We start from the raw sequence: 25,468 nt of genomic DNA, 5'->3' as shown, positions 1-25,468 counted from the left end.
ACTTAATTTGCTGGAGTAACACTATTGAGTCATCTTGCATTGTGCTTTCTGAGATTGTTGAACATATTGTGTGGGTGATCTTTAATCTTTGAACATTCTACCATACAGAATATTTTAAGATCATTCAGTCTGTGCTTTTTGGACTGCCCTGTAATTTAAACCACACATTATCAATTTGTTTTGAGTGTCAGATGTCCATTTCTTGGTTGATCTGAGGTATGAGAGCATTCTCTTGCTGAAAGCATTTATGATTCCATTGACCTTGACATTGATGTTATGGGGCTTTTTCGTAACACCTGGTCCTGGGTCAAAGGCCACTGCCATATTGTAATGTAGGCATGATGTCATTTTCAGCATAAACATAGCCTACTACTTCTGATGCTAGTATGTATGGCCAGAACAGTAAAAGTTCCAACAGGGCTACCAGTAATTATGACAATTGTTAATTTCTCATATTTTTGGAATATAAAACATTGCTCATTACCTGTGTTTATGTAGACTTTTTTCAGCCTTCACCACGAGTGCCAATAATTTTGGAGGTGACTGCATCTTTAGAGTAAATCACCACTTGCTGGTTCATGACTTTTTTCTTTATTTGCTGAGAGGCTGAAGTTTCTGGTAATTCGTCACTCACACTGCAGGGACGTTCGAGTGTCGGCCTGGAGACAACAAAGACCCACGTGCTCCTTTTGGGAACTGTGTCGTTATCGGAGATTCTGTGTTTCTGGTCCCATTTTGTTTTGTCCATCGGTTAAAGACAGAGGAAAAGAAGCGAGCGTATCCCTGTGTGCTCATGTCGGTGCTATAACTGTACCTATGCCTGTGTCATTTTAGGGTCGCCCGTGTATACTCGCAGCAGTAAGAACAGTGCAGGTGGCACATGGGCGGGTGAATTAGAAGAGTGCCAGAGGATTAAAAGGGATTAATCGGTTCCCATGGGAAGGGAGGCCTGGAATGAGGTCACCCTCCTTCCTGTTTAACACCCTTCTCATTGGCTGTGTGGCTGCAGGGCTGCTCTCTCGGTGCTGCCCTCTGGTAAAGTCACTGGATTAATAGGTGACAACAAAGCCCAGTTAATCCCAACCAAGCTTTTGTCTTTGACTGTTAAACTTTCGGGAAGACATTTATGGGCACAAGCCTAAATAAACAGTTTTTTATTTCAGCTGCTCTAGCTGAGTTCTACCAAATGCCCTTTTGACTTTCAACTTGTTTTCACCACATGAAAATATTTTTAATTGTTGAATTGATCACAGCTTTGTATTTTATTGGACATTAAAAAACCTCACTTGAATTCAGATTTTTAATTCAAAATAGTTTTGTTTGTCTGTAATATTTATTTTTGTGTTCGATTTAGCGTCCTGGTATATGGCTGTTGTGGAAGATATGTTTCAAACATGAACTGGATAGTGCTGTGGCACAGCTGTTTTGAGTTAGAGAGTGTGCTGTAATTATCCAATGTAGCAGAATTCACTCTGTAATTGCTGGTCGCCATTGTCACCTACTCCATGACTGGAAAATCAGCATTTATTCACATTTTTTTCCCCATTTGCTCCATTTGGAGTTGTTAACAAACATGGGGCTGGATTCAGTAAACAAACTTAATTTCCACTGAAAATAGGTCAGTACAGTAAACACACTTTACATCGTCTGTCATAAAGATAACTCATGTTGTCCCTTATTGCGGACTGGATATGTGAGGGGAAAAAAACATAAAGAACTATGCAGCAGTTGGAGGAACACAGACTTAATCAAGGCATATATGCACGTCTTTTTGTATAAATTTAGCGCCCAATGTGCGGCTGAGTATCCACAATTCCCACCCCAATTTAGAATGGCCAGTCGCCTGAACCCGCAGTTGAGTTGATGCTGTAAACCCCGCTGCTAGTTCGAGAGAGTGTAGACATCCATGGTTTTCACACTTTGTGGTGCCAGCTGCTTCTTTTCACATCGCAGACGCTGGCTAACCTTGCATAGAGTGGAATTGGAGTACTCCTTTCATATGCAGCTTTCGCATGCAGACCATGGGCACCCAATTGACCAATGGGAGTTGCTAGATAGTGGTGAACGGAGATGTCTAACTGACTGAACACTCCCATACCCTGGGCGACACAATGGCCAATTGAGTTGTGCAAACCAAGCAGTAAAAACGTGTTCTATGTTGACCAACTGAACATTTTTCCAGCTCCTTAAATATTCTGCATACACTGGGTATCTGAATGCTGTGACGTAAAGCACAGGTCAGATTTTTAGGAAACGGTTCTCAGTACCCCTTAATGTGGCCTGCATTGGTGTGACAGGCCCTAATCGGCGTGTTCTCTCCCCTGCAGTCGCGAGACCTGAGCAGCTCGGAGCAGAACGGGATGGAGCAGGCCGAGAACAGCGCCGGGCAGGTGAGTGCTGCGGGGGGGGGGGGGGGGGGGGGGGGGGGGGGGGGAAGGGGTTTGTGGGAAATACAAGCTGCGCCCCATCTGAAGCGGATCATCTCATACCACCATCAGTGACAAAACAAACCCTGGCACCCAATGTGTCAAAAACAAGCTGCTTTTCACTTTTGATACCAGGAATACAGATTTTTTTCCTGTCACATTGGCACGTCTCTGTAGTAATACACTAAAATATATGACCAGTGGAAGCTGATCTTTTTTTAATGTCTGATGCACAGGATGCTGCCGAGCATTGTAAAAAAAAAAATAAATAAATAAAAAAAAATAAATAAAAAGAAGATTGCTTACGGCATGCAAAATTGATGCGGCAGAGTGCAGGTATTGCGGTTAGGCTGCGGTCTGACGGTGCAGATGGAGGCTTTATGTGTTCATCCGGTCAGCCGGCGCTGTAAAAACGGAGAGATGCAGGAGAGTGCGCCGTACAGTGATGGACCGCGCCCGTTTCCGAACAGGACAGAGATTCCAGAGAGAGTGGAAGCCAGAGGCTACGCTTGTGCTGTACTGGGCTCTCACATCTGCCGTCTCTCCGTGCAGATCTAATTAACACGCGCGTACCGGCAACAGGCTGGTCAGGGGCGCCAGGAGGGAGTTTGTGTAGCATTTGCTGTGTTTTCATCTGGAACATATTTGGTCGAAGTCCAGAGCTGACCTGCTTCATTTACTGGCTTTGTTGGAGATCAGATGCCATATTTACATTTCTTTGTTACATTTCTGTTTACTTCTTTAAGTTAGAATATGTTGGCTGTGTGTGTAATTGAACTCACGGCAAGCGTGCGTACAAAGGCTTTTGCTGTAGCCGTAGGTGAAGCTCCCATCCCGCAAGTGTACACCAGCATAAAGAGAATCAGCTTTCCCATCATCCTTTGGGCAGACATCAAAGTTTTGATGCATTTGTGTCAAACACGGTACAAATGTGCCTTGAAAATAAGAGGCTTTTTGTGCAGATCATAATGGATACTACTGGATAGTGGAATACTGATTAGTAACTTGCATACCTGACTTTTTCCACTTTTAGAAAAATCTTGCCTATTTCAAGATAAGCATCTGAACTTGCACATGAGAATCAAACCTGGTTATGGCTGCAATTACCTAGCTATTCCTGAGCACTGCCATAAAAAGGTGTGTGCGTGTGTGTGTGCGTGCGTGTGCATACATGCGGGTGTGAGAGTGTGAGTAGGCCTGTGTGAAAAATTTGAGTGTGTGTAAGTGAGGGAGAGTAGAGCACAGTAGATAAAAAGCCTCTTCAGGCAAACAGATAGCAATGTGCAAACCGCAGAAGGCTGTTGTCCACAGCTTAGGAGGGTAATTGATGTGTAGGGGTAGAGGAATTAAGTGGGTGAAGTGGAGGCACTGTGTGTGGACTGTGAATAGACCCGTGTATTGACAGAGAGACAGAGGTGCCACGAGGCTGGCACCGTGCATTGGGGGCAGAGCAGGCAGCCATTGTCATTGATGGCTTTGTGAGCGCTGTCTTTATGTAACTCAGGGCCTTGTAAGAAACCTGCAGGTTTTTGCCCCCCTCGTTGCGCGGTGGCGGCACTAGCATTAATTTTCACGTCTCTCCCACACAGCCACCTCGCTTCAGCTGTGCCCTTTCCCTGCCTCCTTACCACCCGCTGCAGTGCGCTGAAGTCAGGCTCTAAACATTTCAAACACGGCGCACACGCTGCCTTGCCTGTGCAGTCACTGTTCCTGCTGAAACTCTGGGCTGGTCTTCGGCTTCCTGAATCCCCGTTGCGAACAGGGCAAAGGCGACGGAATTTTCAATGCAGTGTTCAGTTATCCCTTACTTCCGAAAAAGAAAGTGTGAAACACAACTCAGCCTTGTTTATTTGCTTAGCATGTTGTTGGTAAGGGTGGCTAATATAGCTCATATTTCAACGCATTTTCCATTTTACACTGATATTTACTGAAACTGTTCGCATTCAGTGCCTAACTTATGATATAATAGGTGTCCTGCATTGGAATGAAACCTGCAAACCTGTGGGCACAAGCCTATTCCCCTGCCAACTGCAGCTACATTCAGAGAGGCAGCCATGACCATATCATTTGGTGAATTTGATGTATAATGTATGTGCTTATTAATGGCAAGGAAGAGGAACAATGGACTGCTAGATTTTGCATTACATGTGGAAATATCCAGTTGCCTAAGAACACGCAGTACTTAAGGACTTTAAATTATTGATAGATCAATTGCACTACCATTATACATTCACCGTACTGCTGTTATCGCTTCTAATCATTTCCTCTTGTCCTGTCAGATCAGGAACAGTACTTAATGTCATGCAGCGGAAACTCAAAGTGGTTTGAAGGGCAATGTTTTAAGTTCTGGGTTTGCTTGGGGATCACAGCTTTGGCAGTGCAGGACTGCATCCCACTAAGAAAGTGTGAAAAGCTCTGACAGTACGGATGACTGCAGGGAGCCTTGGGTTTTGGCGGGTGGGAGTGCTGGCGGTTCTGGGTGTCGCCACCGGCGATGGACTTCCTGTGTGCAGATGACATGGTGGTGGAGACGCAGTAGGTGGCTTCCTGTGTCTGCCAGGACCTGGGTTATGATTCGGGTGTAGGTGGGAGCCAGCTGTTGGCAGAGGCATCTGCGTGTGCGCGTCTGCATGTGGGCGTGTGCACGTGTGTCTCTGCGTGTGTAATGTGTACGTGTGTATTTGTGAATGTGTGTGTACATATATTTATCGTGTGTGTGTGTCTGTCTGGGGAGGATGGAACCGGGGGATTTGGAAGGGGGCGATGTGGGATTTGGGAATAACATGGTGGTGGAGGAGACGAACCGGAGAGCACTGGCACATACAGAGCCACGGCTCTTAATGTAGGAGGGTCTGGATGAGCAGAACCGCTCACTGGTCCGTGCAGTAGAGGAGGAGCCCCTTTTGGGTAGTCATGTGCAGGCTTGCTGCAGTGTTGGATGCTCTGGTTTGTACGTAAGTGGTATGCCTAAATGGTCTGAATGGCCTGTTCTTGTCATCGTGTGTCCTTATAGCAGGATCCGCAGGTAAATACAGGCAGCAGCCCTTGCCTCGACACCTGCACTGCATACAAGGGGCTCTGCTCAAGGGCCTAGTGCGATTTCCCCTCCCAGAGCACGGGACGATTTGGTCGTGGGTCAGGCAAGGTGAGGGCACCTGCTGGTGTCCCCAGAACATATTTTACGAGGCGTGGCAGGGTGCGGGGTTTGGTCTGAGTGAGATGCAGCTGCCCATGGCCCCATCAAATGGAGACCCCACTCTTTCCCCTGTTTTCTTCTGGTTTCATGAGAATAGAAGTGGAGAGCAAACAGCTATGTAGTCTTTGGTGGATGAGGAGCTCAGCGAAGTAAATGAGATTAAATAACCCCGTGAAGGAGGAAGAGACGTCGTCTAAGGGCATGGAACCAGAATAAGATGATTATATCACCTTACCCCCTTTAGACTCAATGGGTTTTGGAGTCTTTAGTCTTTAAATGTCTGGATTGGTGCAATAACAGAAATCGACCTCAAAACTATGATAATCCTGGGTATAATCTCTATATCCTCACCCACTTCATGCAAAATAATTAGTTTTAGTTTGTTATGCTTATAATGCAAATGCAGCAATGATGCTACTCTGTTTGTACTAGACTCCCACTTCACTGCAGTCTCTCCAGAAATATTATCTCACTCCTTTCCTCCAGTCACACTTCTGTCTTGATTATTTTACAGGGCAAATAGCATTTCCACATCCTGTTTAGAAAATTCTTATGAACGTGAGATATCAAGTGTTGTTTTGACCAATCTGTTCGTTCGCTCTGGTGTTTGTTAACTGAAAGTCGTGTGAAGGGTAACGCCAAACCCACTGCTGATGGAAAAACAAATCTATGGCCTGTAAGCTTTGCCTTCCTGCCTAGCATTCTAAAGTCCCAAGCTCTCCTTTTGCGTAGATTCGCTAATTATTGCGACTAGTCTTTTGGCAAAGGGACAGCAAAGGCGGTTAAAGCATTCTCGCTCTCTAATATGATCAGGAAAAGCTGCTTGGGGCTCCCATCTGCTGAAAAGCTTACCCAGCCCGCTGGTCTCAGTGCAGACGCTCCTGTGCGAGAGACCATGATACTGCGTGTCTGCAAATGAGAGCTGTAATAAGAGTCCTGTTCTGTGAGGAGCTGCAACCGGGCGACCAGGTGATCTGCAAGCACCAGGTAAACCCAGGCGTAGGTGAGAAGCCTGATTTGGCGTGACTGCGGTGACCGAGCATAAGCGTGGCTGCACACGCTCCTCACACGCGATCTGCGATCCTCCTAACGAACTTTGGGGCAGGGAGACCTGTCGCACTGTCCATAGCCGCCGCGGCTTCAGTTGCCTTCTCAGCAGCTTGTCTCTGCAACTCAGGAAGTGGCCATGGTGTGAGTGAATCACACTTCTCAAAATGGATGTGTGTTAGGTGTAGAGACAGAATCTTTCTACAGCTTATCACTGTGAATTTTAAGTCCTGTTTTTAGTATTAGAATTAGGAGTAGCATGTTAACATGCTACAAACTTTACAGGGTAACTGGCACAGCCTTGTCTGGCCCATGTACCCTTTATGGTTTGTAACAATTTAGAAAAATTCAGTTATAGGAATCGTGTGTCTTTAATTTACTGTTGTAAAGTCTGGAGATTTTTTTGTTGTTGACAAAAAGGCAATTTTGATGATTGGGTTTGTCATAATGGCATCCAGGGTGCATTTCCAGCATAAAGTTCTAAGTGCATCTTCTTGCATTTGTTTTAACACTTCAAAGTTGGCCACAGTCTGGTTTGAAAGGGGGTTCAACTTAAAAGAAAAACACTGTTGACAAACCAGACCCTGCGATTCACCACCTGCTCCGAGTGAACTTCCTGTTGAGCTCTCCACATGAATCGTTGCTCCCCTGCTCTTTGACTTTATTTGTACTCATTGATTTTTTTCCACTCCATGTGTGGCTGTGACCTCACTTTGTGGGAACTAATAACCAGCCTGCAGCTCCACGAAGATGGTTACAGACCTGGTGGTCCTAATGGCGCTTGAAGCTTTGAGCAGAAAGGCCAAATCCATGGCAGCATGAATTTGGATTCAAACGATTCACTGTGCGATTTTTATCTCTTCCATTGTCACAGATATTATGATCTAAACAGAGAGAGCCACTTTCTGCTGGATTTGGGGGTAGGGGGGGTGGGGTGGGGGGTGCGATTTTGAGTGGAGAAGAAAGGAGCCGCGTTTTGAGAACTGCTTTGTCTGTGGGATCACATTTCTGGGCGTATTGAAAAGGTGAAGTGTAATGTGAGTGTTTTACAGTCATCCCCTCAGTCTTGTCAAAGCTTCAGCTGGGTGAAATGTTTTGCTCCAGTGAATGGAGGGCATTGATTTCTCTCCTTTCTTTCTCTCTCCGTAGAACACATTCTCTCCATCTCTACAGGTTCATTTCACCAGGTCCCTCTGCCATTGCATTTAGTTTTTTTTCCTGAAGTGCCCCCACCACTTTCTGGCCCTGTTATGCTATTTAATCACAATCCATCCTGTAAAATGTAATAAAACAGAGGAAAGCTTCAAAATCTTTAAAGGAAATCAGTATCAGCTTGAGTGGTCCATCAGAATGGTAAATTGAGCTCAGTGTTTTTGCTGGTTGACCAGTCTTCTGGGAACATGCATTTTTATTTAATTTAATGTCGCTGATCTGACGCAATAACGGGTTTTTGATACAGCGCTTATTGACAGTTTTGTTCAAACACCTCTGTGTATACATGTCCAGGACTTGCTGTTTATAAGTAAATCGTCAAAAATGATCGTCTCTACAGAGCTGAGACAGCACTTTAATCAAGGGTTTGGGTCTGCCGCTAATTCATTCTGTGACACGCACACACAAGCTCATACATTCGCACGCAGACTCAAACATAGCCTTCACATGCAGATGCACACATACACACATGCATGCGCGCGCACACGTGTACACAGAAGAAAAAGAAAGTTGCTGAAAAGAAATGGATATTTTTTGAAGCTGCAAATCCGGCTTTTGAGAGGGAGGTTGAGAATGAAAACCTGACTCTTTCCTGTTAGCCACCGTTTGAGCTCTGAGCATCAGTGGTGCGCTTTGTGCCTCTCCTCCTTCCACCGCGTGCGGTCGTCGGCTCCAGGAGGGGAGAGATTTCTGATGAGCAGACTTAAACCTTCCCAAGCCGCTGGCTATCCGCCCGAAGAAACCGCTGGAAGTTTGTGCCGGACGACGTCTGGTGGGCTTTAAGATCTCGCTGGAAACATGATTGCCTGTAGCACTGTGGAGGAGGACTCCCATTACTCAGAAGGGGCCCGGTTCCAATAGCAGTCCGCGTGCCTTTCTCCCGTGGCGGCTAGTTCCTCTCCCCCTCTCTGCATCTCGCTGGTTTTGTGGTGATGAGAGCGAGCCGAGGTTAAGCGGCTTCCTCCAGAATGGACTGTCTTTGTATTGTAACAACCAAGGTAAGAGCGCGGAGCGAGGGAGGGAGGAAACGAGGGAAGACGCTCTCCCACGGCGCATTTACAGCGGCGTTTCAGCATATTCCACGCCGCCTGATCGTGGAATATGTTCGTGATATTCCACAGCGGACGTCCTTTGTGTCTGCATTTGTCATATGTGTTTTAACCTTAAAGTGACATTGCTTGTTGGAAGTAGTAACTGCATGCTTTCCTGTTTGTTTCCCCTTTCTTTCCCTCTAAGTTCCGTGCTTCCATTGACATGGGCTAGCGTCGCTGTGATCCTTTGAATAGTAAAAAGGATTAACCCCGCCGCGACCGCCTCTATTGAGGCGGTGTGTCGGAACTTGTCGGAAACTTCAGGCGGCCACTGCTTTGACAATTAAAAGATAATTACCTTCTTTTGATAAACGGTAGCTCCGGACCTTGCTAATTAGTCCCGAGGACTATTACAAAATGACTGGAACTCGGCGTCAGGGTGTTGTGTGGGGATGCTTCTCTGTAGTAGCTCTAAGTTGCATTTAAAAACAACACTGTTGTGTGCTTTGCTCACGTTTGCGCGGTTGAATGCATTGCCTAGCCTATATGCGTGATACCGTTCGATGTTTAGCAGTTTAATTGGATATAATGATTTGAAACCAATATACAAATTAGAGCTATTTAGCGTTAGCTTGTGAGTATAGCCCGTTACCTTTGTCAAGAGGGCGGACAAATCACGCACGGTGGTATGGTTTTTTCACCTGCGTGAAGAATGCCACCATAGTCGCTGCAATTCGCTTTTATTTTAAGGGAGTACTTGTGAAAGTCTATTGAGTTTTCAGCGAGGAAGTAGTGATGCTGAACCCTCTCTTGTGTGCTTTTAATGCCTCATCCATCTGGAGCGTTTGCGCTTTCATCGTTCGTTCTTGGTTGATGAGAATGTTTGTTTTCTCTCTGAAAGCATGTTGAAATATTCATGTTTATTTGCATGCCACGTTAGATCTAAGACGAGAATGGCTGCCGCTTAAAAGAGCTGCAGCTTGCTGTAGCCTACATGTCTTGTGTGATGCTTTCTTTTCGATCATGCAGAGTGCCATGGTAGAAAATATGGTTACATAATATTCCATGATGTTGTAGTCACTTGTTTTTTTTTTTTTTTGTATAAAAAAAGCATAGTATTCTGAGCTTGACCCTCCAACATTTTGCACATTGATTCATTGGTGGTGTTCATTTGTCTGAATGTAGTTTAACTGTGTAGTTTAATTGTACCTAGGGCAGCCCTAAAATTAAAGTGGTCTCTCGGACACTATTGTACAGTAGGCCCTTTTGTCAGTAGATTAGTGATGAGTTGTAGTGTTATAGCATGGCCAGTAAGGTGGTCTGCAAGCATTAAGCTAAGACAGGTCCAACACAATTGGTTACCTTATGTGATTTTAACTAACTGGGTGAATTTTTCTTTTCTTTTTTTGGTGAAGGGAGGGGTGTTCTGGCAAAGGACTAAACCCTGAAACCCAACTTCCTTTCTAGTTATTATTTATTTTCAAATAAAGTTTCTAATATTGTAATATTCACAATATTGTTAAAATTTAAAGGTGATCACAGAAATGTGTGATTGTAGACCAATGTGTGTGTGTGTGTGTGTGTATTTGGTGTTTTGTTGTTTGTGTATTTATGTGTGTGTGTGAGAGAAGGAGTCTATCAGATGTGTGGTGTGTGTGGATCCTACTTGTGAGCTTGTCAGTTGAGGCATTCCAGTTCACATTCACTGATTGGGCAGTTTACTGGAAGAGTGAGTATTGACCACATGCATGACCGCTCAGCACAAACATGGCCAAGCTAACCAGTCTTTTCAGGGAGTGATGGGAATGAGTACATCTGAGAAGCAGCATGCATCCTTTACACCCTGCCACATACAGTAGTTTGACACTGAGGTGTGTGTTGACCCCTTCCTGAAACTTTTGTCGCCCCTTCTACTCGGTACCGGAGTGATAGAAGGTTCCTTAGTAGAATGCAGGTCCACAATTGGATTTGTAAGTACAGATGGAATTATCTTGTTATGGTTTGTTCACACATGCGTGTTGATACAGCAGATTCATAAGCTCAAGGCCAAAGTATGTTTAGTGCCATGACTGACCCTCTGAAATAATAGTGGGTGAACGACTCCATCTTTACTGTGTATGGAACAAAGGCTCGCTCATGAGATGGACCATATTTGTCTTTGTCTGGTGACTTGACAGGACAGGATTCTATTTTAGTTTGTTAGTGTGTGTGATTCAAATCTTACGTTTCTGATGAAGCTTAACAGAAGCCTTGAGTAAGGATGAAACTGACCGTCATTCTTTTCTTGATCTGGCTTTGAAACTTTGCAATGTCTTCTGTTGACCAAATAAGTGTGCTGTATTTAGCTGTGCCAGACATAGCCCTTATCTGAGGGCAAAATAAAGAATGCTTGTAAAATTAGAAAGTCACAATTTTATTTTTGGAAGCAATACCCTAAATATATTTGTGAAATTTCTATCTATTTACTGTAGTGTAAATACGCGGTTATGTTCATTTGCCACTAGAAGCATAAACTGGGAATAATCTTCATTAACCAGTGACTGTTTAGACAAGGTGCTATACCTACAGTATCTCTTGAGGCAAGGTCACGCTTAGTCCTGACTGGCACAAAATGACTGAACAGCTTGCTGTTTAATAATATCGACAAATGCCAAGTTGCATTTACTTTGTTTGGAAATATTATTGCTAAGTTGAGCAGTGAAAGTAGAATGTTTTTCTCGAACTGGCTTGTTGACAGTCAGTGTCCTATTAGTTCGGTCCCGATGGGTTTTATTGGACAGAATTTTGAGAGAACATTTTTATATTTGCAGTGCGTTTTGCTGAAAGAAACTAGGCTACTTAAAGAGAGGCGTTCTTACGAGTTTGCGGTGTTGTGCTGTGGAAAAAGAGGCCTATCCCATTTCCTTTTAGCAGACTGGGCCGATAGCCACCACGGCGGGCGAGAGCTTGATTAATAGTTCGCTGGGTACCCCGGTGGTGAGGGTTGCAGGCTGTGTCTGGGATATGGAGAGGTTCATATTTGTCTTGGGGGTAGAATGGCAGTCGCGGGAAGGCTGGGAAAATCCGATCTAAAGAACAGGAGCGATCCCCACGGTCCCCCCTCGTTCACTCTGCTGCAGCCAAAGGAGGCCAAAGGAGTCTCACGTTTCTGCAGCCTCTGGCCTGTTGCTTTTGGCTGTCTCAAGTTTTTTTTATGTTGTGTGTACTGCATCTCCGAGGAGTTCAGTTTTCCAGAGGTTAACTCTTTCCTGCGGTAACGGCCTGCCTTTATTAACTTTCAGAAAACATAGTTTCAGCTTTGTGATTGCCAAAAACGAGAGAATTGTGGAAAAACTTGCACAGGAGTCTGTAGGAAGTCTGTACTGAGGAGAGACTCACTGTGCTGCGTCCTACTCAGGGCTCATGGACTCTCCCTGATGACATCCAAACGAGTTCGTCATTGAAAAATGTGTATTATCGTTAATACAGAATTTCTTACTTGGTGAGCGGACTCAAATTTTGACTTAAACGGGCGCAGTTCACCATGTCTGTTTTTAAAATTAGCTTCTGGAGGAGAGACTTGTGAATATGAACTATGTGAGAATGTGTAATGCCATGTTGAATCCGGAAAGGTCTGCCAGCAGCCTGTATTAATTCCTGGTGCTCTCTGTCATCACCTCCTATCACAACACCATTATTAGAACTTGATAGAAAACATACAGAAGACTGGATTCCTATAAACGTTCAGTCAGTCTAACGGCTGGCAGTGAGCCTTCTTTAACATAATGACAACATCAGCAGCTCTGTGGAAAAAATGAACGGCATTGGTGATGGTGAGAACAGAGAAAATATTTAGCAAAACGGCTTAGAGGTTATGTAATCTTTCCAGAGCCCGCAGCTGCGAAAGGCAGGTTTTTCAGACGGACCCCCCTCTCCCTCACTTGTGATGTAATGCTGAAAAGTGCGCCCAGGCGGTGGAGTTGCCGTGTGGAAGCAGCAGCGGCCACACGGCGTGGGTTCCCAGGGTCAGGCGCGTAGGAAAGGCTCATTGATTTCTCACTACGCACACTCCTGATTGCTCTTTATTTATTTATTTATTTATTTCTCTCCCAGCTGGGGGAGAGCTCTCCACGGAGGCTCTTAAACGCCTCCGCCTCGACGCCATTGGTTGCCCCCCCCTTTTTGTCATTTCAGGGAGAGTAACTGTGGGTGGAGCCAGTTCAGTGATGCAAGATGGAAATCACTTGAATGTGTAATTTATCGTTCAGGTTTTCAGGTTAAGTAATTACTGATGATGATGTTTGCTGGATATATGTACAGGTCTGCATATATTGTATGATGTTTTGTGTGGTGTGTGTGTGTGTGTTTTTTTTTTTTTTTTGCTGTAGCAATTCCCGTAGCTATTCTGGCCAGACGGCTTCTTATATAATACAAAGAAACCTTCTGCGGTTCTTTTCTCTTCCCTGGCAGCAAGAAAACATGTGCCCGACTTTCAGAAAAAGGCATTAGCGAGTCAGAGTGAAAGGGCGATTCCAGGAACCCTCATCTCTTTGGGCCTGCTTTTGGGCACCGCCGATGTGCCCCGCGCGCCGAAGCGGCACCCTGTTTCGAAAACCTCCGACGGCACACGGCTCCTCCCGCCACCGCGGCCTATTAATAGCGTGGTTTAGCTCACGCTCAGAATAATTACTGAGGCTTAGCTTCACGCACGCCGACCAGAGAGGCTCGTTAAGTCGTTGTCATGAGGAACCGTGCTTCGTGAATCGTTTCCACTCTGTTTGTTACCGGTTCCTACAGAAATATGTAGGATAAAAAATGTTTTTTGGGGTTTGTTGCTGTGAAGTAAAAGTTAACTGGGGGTATATCCAGTGGATTTAATGCACATTGTAAAGCACACAAGGAAATTGGGGTAAAGAGGGGGAGAGTATGCAAAAATGTATCCCATGTCATACACACTGGATTGTGGGAAACCGCAGATTAATACTGACTAAATTAATATAGTCTGTTTTTGAACTGGATTAGGTTTTTCCTCCAGTGTTTCTACACATGTTGTGTTTAGTGACATGACATGATAACAGCGTTATCTAACACGTATCCTCTTAAGAGCATCACTTTCTATACTTGCTGAAAATTTTTTTAAAATCACAATTGTTTCTTATTAAGTGCAGATGTCCACGGTGGTCTTAATGCATTCTGCTGTGAGTCATTTAAGTGCGTGTGTGGGATTTGTCTTGGGTGGATAATGTTCTCAGTGCCAGTCAAGGCTCTGAAACTGTGAGGGAAAGTCTGCCTCGCTCGCTGTCAAGGTTAAGATGCATTCATGAGCGCCTTTGTGGGCCCCCGAGACGCCTAACGGTAACCCCTGGTTACAGCGGGGGCGGTGCCACGTCGCTCCTGACGACGCGGGGTGTAAAAATGGCCACAGATCGCGCTTCCTTTCGGCCCGGCGTGCGTAAGCGCTAGTTTGCGCACACGGTTACATAACGGGCCGAGTAAACGCCGCTTTCCCATGATGCTCACGGGCCTGCTGTCGAGGCCCCGCCGCTCGCGGGGTGATCGATGGCGATGATGATGATGGCAGCGATGGCGATGATGAAGGTGGTTGTAAGCCTCGCCGGCGCGCTGCGCGGGGCCTTGCTGACGCGGCAGCGGCGGGAGCGTTCCGACACGGCGCCCGGAACACTCGCCCGAGCGTTCGACGACTTGGCGTGCAGTATTCGTGAACCCGCAGGGGTGTCATGGCGTCTGATTGGGACCCTGCATCAGCTGCCCGTGCCCGTGCCCAGGCTCTGCGTTTCTCAGAGCGGGGGTGAGAAAACGAGATCGGGGCACAGCGCCCTGCAGAGGTGCGGCACAACGCCAGCGGGCACAAACTGTCGCTGGGCACGCGGCTTTCCACAAGCCCGTGCCCTTACTGAGCTGTATTGCATGTGTGGGCTTGTGTGCTGTGTGGAGAAACGTGCAAAGACCCACCCAGACGTGGAGTTTGATGCATGTAACCAGCAGGAAGGCGCTCCCTGTTCTCCCGTGAGGGAGAGCGGAGACCAGAAGAGGGGCCGTTCGCTGCCCCGCGTCGCCTCTCGCCTCTGGCCCTGCCGTGCGGTCTTCTGCCGACGACCGCGGCGCGACCTTCACGCGCCGGAGGTCCGTCTGCCGGCGAACGTGTGCCGGAAAGGTCACGCGCCATCTGCGCCGAGTCTTGCATTCAAAGCGCGGCCCTTGTGCGGTGAAGGATGTCTCGCCGATGTAAATCAAAACCGGAATTCCCCCGCCCCCCCGCCCCCCCCGGCCCCACGCTGAAAATGAGCCGAGCAGACCCGGGGTTCTCGGGCTGCGCGCTGTGAGAGAGGGGCGAGCGAGACGCGCTCGGCAGGCTGGTGCGGAGCGGGCCGAGGTGCAGAGAGCGCCCCGCGGTGCTCTGTCAGGTGAGATCGGGATCAGGAGGGGCCCGCAGGCGGTCCCCCGGGAGGGGTTTCAGAGCCGCCATCTCGTTCAACCTGACCGCCAGCGCAGTGCGCGCGGGTGCACAGCTGTTTGGGGACTGTCTGCGTTTCATTCAGTCAGGTGCTGTTTCCCTAGAGCCTTTTAACCCTCTGCTTAAAACACAAGTTATGGATGATGATGCACAATTAAAACATGGGCTAGTTCCCATTATTTTTGGACAGATTTTTTTTTTTTTTTTTGTGTGTGGGACTAAACCTGCAGAAATGCGTGCAGTCATTAGCCACTGAATTAAAGGCCTAAGGCCCATTGAAGTGAACTGTTTTGTATTACCCTGTAATTACATATAATTACAGGCTCATAAAATAGGTTGAACTTCTTGGAAAGCGAATGCTATAGCCAACCAGGTTCCATGTGAATTCACTTTTGAGCAGGAAAGATGGCATTTAAATTGCTGGACGGCTGCTGTGGGGAGCAGTGATCATGTGATCAAGTTTGGTTGAATAACGAGCCATCTGGCAGGCTACATTTCATACTCTGGTAGGGGAACACATGGGGAGAAACACACATTAACATAGGGATGGGAGAATGAGGTATCATGACCCCAAATGGGTGGAGCTACTATTAGCTCAGTCAGTGACTTGTTTGAACCAATCACAGGGTCTTACTCTTCAACAAAATCTGATCCTAAATCACAGGCTCTGTAGCCACACCCGCCCCTCCCTACACGGGAAAGGGCACCGTGCCCAGAGATGTCCTGAACACATTTTAGAATAACACATGTAGGTAAAAGTAGCTTGAATCTGGCTGAAGTGTGTAAAGACTGAGATTGCCAGCGCATCATATATATGCCTTAGTATAGTTATTTCTGGATATTTTCGTATAAAAAATCCTGCGCAGTATGTCTTTAAATATAAAGGGAACAATTGCTTTCCTGCTCACTGCTGCAAATAGTTCCATTTTTTTTTGTTTCAAATGAACTGGATTTCTAAATTATTTTCTCAGTTTCTGTCTAAAATATACCGCCATTCAGGTTGCGATGTATGTGCCTACCAGGAGCTGACTGCTTTATATTAGGGCAGCCCCTCTCTGACGAGGCTGAGCATGAGTGTGTTGCTCCCTATTTACATGAAGAGCCGGCAATTAGTATCTGAGGAGGGAACAGCGTACCCCAGGCATGAGCAGATGCGCTGGCTCATGCTTGGGGCTGCACTACGCTGCGTTTTCACGGGAAAGGATGACGCACGTCCAAAAAGCGTGCAGATTAGACGAGCGGGCCGGGGGTCACGTTCCCTCAGCTTCCCAGAATCCGGTCCTGCTTGCCCATGAATCCGGTCCTGCTCGCCCATGTGCGGCGTCCCTGTCGGCCTGACGGCAGCGCGTAGCCAACGCTGAAGCGCGCGGCCGAACGCGCCGCCGGTCATGAACTCTGCAGGCCTTCTGTGACCCGGGCCCAGTCCGTTTGGACATAGGAGTGCGACTGCGTTATGTTTGCTCGGTCTGCGCGTAGGCAGAGAGCCGTGTTGGTCACACACAGGTCCTTGTGCATTCAGAAATGACCAGATGGTGACATGTCATGTTGCTTTACTCTGTAGGCAGTGTCCTAATTGTAAAGTACCGTGTCTGCCTGTCACATTACTACAATACGGGTGCCAATTTTTAATGAATATTTTTTTCTTTGCTGTTTTTGTAAATATTTGTGGTACAAAAACATGTCAACAAATGTATGAAAAAAAGAAATAACAGCTATTCCTCAGCAAGATGAAAAGGAAAATTCTGCCATGTTATAATCCAGTTTTCCTAATAACCAGAAAAGAGTGAATGTTAAAAATATCTTCTCGCTGCAATCCCTTTGGTTTTGATGTGTGGCATGTTTGTTGCCAGGAAACAGTTCGCTGGCTTTTTCTATGATGGAATGTACAGGGCCGTACTTCAGTGAACTGGTAATAAATGAATTTCACGATGTTCAAATTAATACTGTCTGTGAAAAGAAAAGGCTTAAGACTCCACCGACCCTTTTAGTTTATCAAATTGATTCTTCCATTCTATTCTCAAGAAGAGCATAGCTGAGTAACTTGAGACTATTAGTTTGTCATAGAAGACAGAAACGTCCCAGGGATTTAAAAAGAGCCAATGGAAACAATGGTGAACGGACCTGCCCCCCCCCCCCCCCCCCCCTTTAGGCTACTTTTAGAAAGCCCGATCGTACCTGTAAGCCCCTCTCATCGAAACAAAATCCTCCAGCCTCTGCTGAGGACCATTTCCACTTTGCAATCCACCTGCTGAGCTGCGCAGCCTTAGGGCTGGTGGACTGCACTCCTTACAGAGCTGCGCAGGCAGACTGCAGTGCCCACGCCCAATCAGGGGGCAGGGAATCTCCAAAACCCTGACGACCAAAATCCTCATTCTTTCTCCATTCTTTTTCAGTAATGTCATTGGTTGGTTATTGAGCCATGTTGATGAAGGGCTAACACTATTTACTGAGGCAAGTGAAATGATATCTCATATCTTTTCAAATATCTCTACATGTTTTGAGGTAGGTGAATCAGGAAAGATACTGAGGGCCTTTGTGCAAGCGCTTGTAGGTGTGTAGAACAGCCGGTCTCCTGTGTTGTGTTGCGGTTTACCACAGGCCTCTGGAGGCAAGGGCTGGTTCAGCCGCTTCTGAAATCCCATCCCCCCCACCGCCCCCCCGCAGCGCTAAAAACCGTCAGCAGTTTGGGAAGTCGCTGTTGATAGAGGGTTTAGCGCTCGGTGGACTTAAGACTGAATTTAAGAGGGAGGATTAATTCCGTCACATTGTAGCTGCTGGAGGAGAGACGAACATGTGTTGAAATGCTGTATGCACAGAAAGTGGGCGGGTGTAATGTGTAACGGAATCAGTGCGTCTAATGCGCCCCGCCCCCTGACCCTTTTTCGGCTCTGCGTCAGGCCCCACGCTCGTCCTGTCTCGTCCCTCACGTGGCCCGTACCGGACCCCCGGAGCGGGAGACGCTCTGCAGGGGCAGCCGAAAAGCCCCAGGCCCTCTTTCTCGTGGGAGCTCGGTGCACCAGACTGATTTTTATGACAGCGAGAACTGCGATGAAGTGATCCGCTTATTCGGCCAGGCTGGTGGGGCAGATCTGTGAAAATGAGAAGGCCTTGTCACCGCTCTCCCTCTCTCTCTCTCTAATTCTTTCTCTCTCTCTTACTCTCTCTCTCCCACCCTTTCTATCTCTCTCTCTCTCTCTCTTTCTCTTGCTCTCTCCTGTTATTTAACCCTTCCTTACATTATGTTTTACATTTTCAGTGGGTTTGCTAATCCCTGTGATCTTACGCTTCCTTGCAGTTGAGTTCAGATGCTGAATGAGCTTGATGTCACTCAGAGTTGCCATTTCATATGCGGTGTTGCGTTGTGTTATTGCACAACCCCCTCTTGTGGTGCACAGTGACTTCTGTTTGGCTGATATCTAATGGGGTGCTGGCTCGTTGAATAAACAAATACTATAGGTGGCCTTTAAAATATAAGTGATATAAGTCACGTCTATGTCGTTGGGTTTTTTTTTTTTATCACCAGCATGCACTCCATGATTAGTGGAGTGCCACTGTGCTGTCTACTCCGTAAGGTGGCATGACATCTGTCTTACCCCTACTGTTACCCCTGAGGAAGGCATTTGGCCTGCCTTAGAAACAGGCAACATGGTAAGCCTGCAAATGGCTGTTGATGGCAGGGCGTAACTGTGTGTGGTTTAAAGGCGGGAAGTGTCCGTTCAGCCATGATGTACTGAGGCCTTCAGGCTCTGACACTGTGCTCAGGTCATCTCCACAGTGGAGGGGCCGTCAGGAAGAGATACACTGGTTACAGGGTCTCTGTTCGACTGCTACATTGACAGAGCTTTCCTTGGCTCATGCCACTCTTAACGTTCTTTGTTAGGCAGTTCTTATTTGAATTTTTTTAAAATGATGATGATGCTGCGGTGATTATCTTTGTTGCACTGCATTCATTTGGGAGACACTTGTTTCCAGAGAGACCTAAAACATGGCAGCTTTTTATGTTTTTGATGTATTTTTTATAATGATTTTATTATTCATTGTTTTAATAGAGATCCAAACACGTGGAGTCACAGATGCAACGCTTGTGTTTTTCATCCAAAAGTCTGTCAGAAGGACAGAATGAGCATCTGGGTTTTCATGTTGTTTTGAAATTCAGCTTCACATAAAAAAAATCTAAATGATGTTGTCCAGGTTTTTTCATTTTGGTCATCCTTTTAATAACCATTTTTGTGAATGTGTTTTTTCTTCTCATAATTTACCCCTGTTGCAACACGTCAAGTAATGCATCTGAATTACTTCTGGAATCGCTCTGGATTTATGTGCACCATATGGCCAACGTGCAGAATGCAAGCTGTGTTCTGCATCTTCCCTGGCGTAGGCCGCCTGCTAAAAAATAAAAAAATAAAAACGCAAACATGCAACGGTGAAATAGACTGTAAAAATAGTCTGTCTTTAGCGTTTAAGTCTTGATGGTTACATTTTTTTTAAATCAAGTTGACAGTATTAGCTTGTTTTAAGTTACCTTTTTCTTGTTAAGTGAAATTTTCTCGTCAAATCTTGAAATGAGTCTCACCTCATTGGTAATCTTTCTGTCTTGTTTAGCAAAACAAAGTGATAGAAATGCGATTTTAGGTCAAAATATGACGAAAATACTTTCGTTAAGATTTGTCTTATTTTTTTTTTTTTTGCGGTGTGTGCCTTTAAACGCTCCAGAGGGACGGTTTGTAGGAGACAAGCGGTCAGGACATCGGGGCAGGTGCTCAGGCCAGCCTTGCGGAGGGTGTGATCTCAGCCAGTCATGACTTTTATCACAGCTTTAACGCCTCTCAGATCCAATCAGCAGTGCGATAACAACGAGGGTTTTGGCCTCAGTTTCCTGTGGCCGGCAGTGCTGAGCTTCCTGTTCAAACTCTCCTTCTTGGAGCGGCCGTCTCTTTTATGATTTTTGAAGTGGAGTCGTGATCCTAATGCTCTTCACGTGCAATCGCGGCTTTAATGGGAGCTTTTATTTCCCCGGGACGCAGTCTGATGTAACGCAGTTCGGTAATGACATCGATAATGGAGGTGAAGGAACAGTCAATGAGTCGCAACACCACGGCTGACCGCTCTCACGGATGGCATCTCTTCTGACAGCGGACAGATCCCACACGGCTGAATTATTGGAAGCCAAATAGGCGCCAATGCCTGGGAAATGTACTGCACTCCCCTCATCCGTTTCTGGGAATCTGAGGTTCACAGGCGGCTGTTTTTCCACACATGAGAAGCGGCATGATTATCGGTTTTCAGATCTTAATTGTATGCTTCGTCCCTGCAATCCCCCGGGCTGCTCTCCTCCCACCCCCCTGCTTCCCGCACCTCCTCATTCTCCTTTCCCCTCATTCACTCCTCCACCACCTCCTTGCTTCTCTCCCTCTCCCCACCTCCTTTCTCACACATTCCGTTTGTTCCCAAATGCCTTTTAAACCCAAGGGGGGTGGGGGGATCTTTTTCTTCTTTCTTCTGTACTGTAATGCCGCTAACCATGGAACTAGTTACCACGGTAACGGGGAGGCTTGCACAGAAATATATTCAATAAAGCGCCTTCGTTTCCTCCCACCGCATTCCGTCTCACGCCCAGCAAACGCTGCAGCCTGGAATCTGCCACAGGCTGCGTTTCAAATCGGGGGGTTGTGCCCAACAATCCCGACTGACGCTAAATAAACTAGAACGTGCCAGTGGCTGGCCCATGAAGATCCATAGGAATTTTACATTTGACGTATAAAACATAAACATATAAAAGTTCCACTTCATTACAGAGCGTGACCTTGGCCATTCGAGCCTCGTTGCCTTGTTTTTAATTTAATCTGTTTTTGAGCTTTTAGTTCACTGTCTGTGTTTCTTGCATTTGAAAGTGCAGCCTAACTTGATTTACACCATTCTACTAAGGGTCTTCTGTTACTGGGTATTTTCACCCAAAAGCTGAAATTTAAAGAGCCATTTTATACTGTACAGCCTGTGATTTGTTTTAATTTTCTGCAGTAAACTACTTTAGACACATGTTTTGGTTACCTCCTAATCTCTTCACAATTCCTCTTGCCACTTATCCTTGGCCAAATGTTCCCACACACATTGGGAATCACCAGGAAGCAGCCAGAATGTCAACTGCGTGCCACTCACACGTGTACACCACGCGTACGCCACGCTCGCCTTTTTCAGTACATGGACAAGATTCCTCTAAATGTTAAAATACCATTTTTATTGCTTTCACCGTCTCCTCCTCTCTGTGCTGGTAGACAGTTGTGTTTGTTTACCAGGCTGGATGCAGTACCTTGCCATACCTGGAGTAATATTTTCACTGGAAGTGAGTAACAGCTTAAGCCTCAGTGACCATCCTGCAGGCGAGAAAGTTCATCTCGCGGTCATTCGAACGCGGTCTGACGTAATCTTCTAACGGTTGGGTCCGACTGCAGCCTCAAGGATTATTCCTAATGTTGTTGGGGTTGTGCCACAGGGTTAGGGGTGACTGTCGGGGGCAGATATTCCTGTCTGCAGCCTGACACTTCAATGTCAGGCAGCGCCCCCTGCTGGAGACATTTCCTGTGCATCTCCACTGTCCCAGTCATGAAATTGTATTGATGTTTGGAGGAAAATAAACAAAGGGAATCAGTTTAGGAGCTACAGAGTTTTATCATAGTTCCTGATTCAAATGGTTTCCATGATGTCCGTGCAATGGAGGAATGCAATTACATGATCAGTGTAAACACTTAACTATGCACTCGCTTGTAGGGGGACAGACTACAGTGGGATCTCTTATGAGAAAGGGGCAGTGCTGTTTGCCACATGGGGCTGGAAATAATCTTTACCGTGGTTGTACAGGAAGCACGGTGTTTTCTAATTGGCAGATCTCAGTCGCTTTTCTCTTTCCAGCTTTCTGGTTGGCTGTTGCGATGTGACGTGCCACTAATACTTTATTGCTGAAATAGGGGAAAATACAATCAAGGTCCATACTGTAGCTGACAGCCTCCATGCATCAAACCTCCACGTTATTGAATTGGGGATGATAATGCAATTTATTTTTATGACAAAATCAGATCCCCCCTCAATGAGGAGAGAGAGATCTGCTTGGAGAGATTGAAGCTGGCAGCTGAAGCAGACGGGTCATCCAAGTGTATTCACCCATAATCCCACATTGAGACTGATAAATTGAATTGATGCAGAAAATGATGCTGAGCGCGTCAGAAGGCACGCGTTGCTTCCCCATCGCTAAGGAGACTGCATTCCCTGCAGCTGAGTCTCATGCTGCCAGGAGTGTTATGTAACATTCGGGGCTGTTGAAAAAAAAAAAAAAACGTGCGGAGCCGGCGTCGAAGTCGCGTTCTTCCGCGCTCTCCGATTCGGTTCGCCATTCGGCGCGTTGCGAGTGACGTTTCCACGGAGCGGAACAAGTTACATTTTAACTGCTGTCCTCCCTCCTCCTCCTCCTCCTCCTCCTCTTCCTCTGCCTGACAGGCGCGCAGGCAGTTGAAGCGGAGGGGAAACTGTGTGTGCGTTCGTGTGCGTGTGTGTGTGTGTGTGTCTGTCTGTGTGTGCGTGTGTGTGTGTCTCCGCAGCATGAAGTATCTGTCAGCTCTCATGCTCCATCTAGCAATAAAGCTCTGCTCAGCCTTCACACCATGCCTCTTACCCATGAGTCTCTCTGAAAGTCTCCCAAAAAGAGCCTGGCGCCGCAGCTTGCGGCTGCAGACGGGCTGCCCTCCTTCTTTCGGACGCTCGCGCTCCCTCCTCCGGACGCTCGCTCTCAGGGACATGACCTGACATGATGTGACTGATCTTTCTCTTTCCGTTCTGCTTAATTTTGGGGCTTTTTTTGGTTGTTTTTTTTTGTTTGTTTTGTTTTGTTTGCCTTGAGCCGCCCGGCGCTTGCTGCAGCTCCATATGCTTCTTGTTGCTTTGCAATGTTCTTTGCATGTTACTGTGCACTGAAGACTAATGTGAAGGTAAGCTATGCTCTCGCTGTTCGCGTTGTGTGTTTCTGCGTATGAGCGCGTGTGTGTGGGTGTGTGTAAGGGTGGTGGGCTGTGTATCAGGCTGCTTTTGTGTGTTCAAATGCTGACTCTTTGAAATCACAGCTGCACACGCAGGTGCTAAAGGTCCTTATGAGTGTGTGTCATCCAGGCTGTTGTGTGAAGCGATGCCGTACGTCACCGGTGAACGCAGGTGGAGGTGAACGCGAGAGGCCAAGAAGCTACCGCTAAAGGGCACGGCGAAGCCTTGAAGAAGAATTATTAGCGCTTCGCTGGGAGCAGGGAGAGAGGGGTGACTGAGATATCCGCTGCCTTTTGATGCTTTAACGGCGACCGCGCTCCCGGCTGAGAGAAGCGAGCGGCTGAGAGAAGCGAGCGGCTGAGAGAAGCGAGCGGCTGAGAGAAGCGAGCGGCTGAGAGAAGCGAGCGGCTGAGAGAAGCGAGCGGCTGAGAGAAGCGAGCGGCTGAGAGAAGCGAGCGGCTGAGAGAAGCGAGCGGGAGGAAAGGCTCTCTTCTCTCGCTCTGACGAGCGGCTGCTTTGGCGGAGGAGCCTTTCCCCGTCCTCCCCGCCACCGGAGCGGAAGGCGTTGGGTTACCGCCAGCCTTCGCCCACCGGCACTAGTACGGCACGCCGCCCGGCATCACGTCCTTCCCAGCGAGGCTGGGCACCGCGATCGCACCGCCGTCACACGGCAACAGTCGCCAATCCAGACGCAGTCACAAAAAAACAAAGAATTTCTTGAGCTGACGTGACAGCTGCGAAAGGCTTTTTAATGATAACTCGCCTCATTAATGCCATATTTATGATGAAAGCCTGCTCCAGTGGGGAGGCGGAATGTTTCTAGAACATTACCGAGTGATAAAACATCTGCTTCCCCACCCCCCCCCCCCCCCCCCCCCCCCCCCCCCTTTTTCTGTTATGATAATCTGATGGAGTTTGGTTTTCTTCAAGTTCTCGAAACCCTTTAACTCCGGTATGTAGTCGCTTGAGCCGATCACCCAGTCGACTGTGTGGGGCTAACATAACCCACAGATCACACTGCCAGCAGGCTGAAGTGCAGACTGAAGTGCTCCTGTTTCTGGGCCACGGAAAGGAGAGCCTGCTTCTGTCACTTCCTGCCGTGGCCGAATGATGTCCTTGCGTGGGTCTCAGGTCCTCGCTCCACGCACTTGAAGGCATGTTAACGATTTGCATGCCATCTGCAGAACCTTAGCTTTCATACCCCCTCAAACCCTACAGGCCCTCCGTCCACTGTAGGGATTAAACAACCACAGTAATCTGCCATTCAAAGCTTCAGCCTCCAAAGGCTCATGGCCTTGACCCGTAGGCTCGAATGTAACGTCGGGCTGTCCCTCGAGGTTTCCTCTGCGAAACTGCTGAGGGATGATCTCTTAATGCAGCTGAGAGGTTTAAAACGTGCACACTCTGCTTATCTAATGATATCGATGCCATCGACCGTACAGCTGAAACCATTGATATCGTATATCATTATTAAGCCGCGTTTCCACCAAAATTACCCGGAACTTTCAGTCCCAGGAACTACTTTACCAGGAACTAAAAGGTTCCTTCAGCCAATGGTTGTCTGCGTTTCCACCGGGGTCTAAAGTACCGCGAAGATTAGGCAAATTAGCCCACTGACGTTGTCGTCGGTCCATCTGTCATATGATTTCTTCTGTAACGCCATACTACCACCGAAGTAGCCTACATTATTTTCTAATAACCGGGACAGCCCGAGGGGGTTTATTCCACTTATATACAACGGGTTACCAACAATGACTATATATGGTTACTTTTGTATTTATTGATTTTCATATATCCTCTCAAACACATTCATTAACAGCAGAAAACATGCACACGTTGTAAACAATTTGCTGTTTTATTACTTTCTCGTCGTCAATTCCATATAGGCTAATCGCAAAATGACAAGAATAGAACGAAAACTCGGACTTGCGTGAAAATGTAAATTAGTAGTGGTACAGCCACCGTTTGCTTTCCTTCGAAGTTACTGCTAGCCGAGCAGCGAAGTGTGCCCTCCAGATGCGAACCATGCACCATAAATGAGTCCATAGTCTTCCTGGTCTTTTCGTGGAATTGAAAA

At 46.9% G+C, this 25,468-nt stretch overlaps 1 protein-coding gene across 24 annotated transcripts in view; it reads left to right on the top strand.

Moving 5' to 3' along the window:
- The window catches only part of dlg2 (discs, large homolog 2 (Drosophila)), a 228,270-nt gene that overhangs the window by 27,997 nt on the left and 174,805 nt on the right, over window positions 1–25,468 (top strand). For 22 of the 24 annotated variants that reach the window (XM_035432261.1, XM_035432260.1, XM_035432255.1 and 19 more), the window contains one exon: window positions 2,328–2,390. In XM_035432261.1, coding sequence (XP_035288152.1) covers window positions 2,328–2,390 — 63 coding nt within the window. Of the gene's footprint in view, window positions 1–2,327; window positions 2,391–8,066; window positions 8,880–23,285; window positions 23,343–25,468 lie in introns of those variants that run through there. The other 2 variants (XM_035432278.1, XM_035432277.1) reach the window with 2 other exon arrangements.

This window comes from Anguilla anguilla, chromosome 9 (assembly GCF_013347855.1).
Source record: "Anguilla anguilla isolate fAngAng1 chromosome 9, fAngAng1.pri, whole genome shotgun sequence".
Classification (NCBI taxonomy): Eukaryota; Metazoa; Chordata; class Actinopteri; order Anguilliformes; family Anguillidae; genus Anguilla; species Anguilla anguilla.
This window is presented reverse-complemented; position numbering and strand designations above follow the sequence as displayed.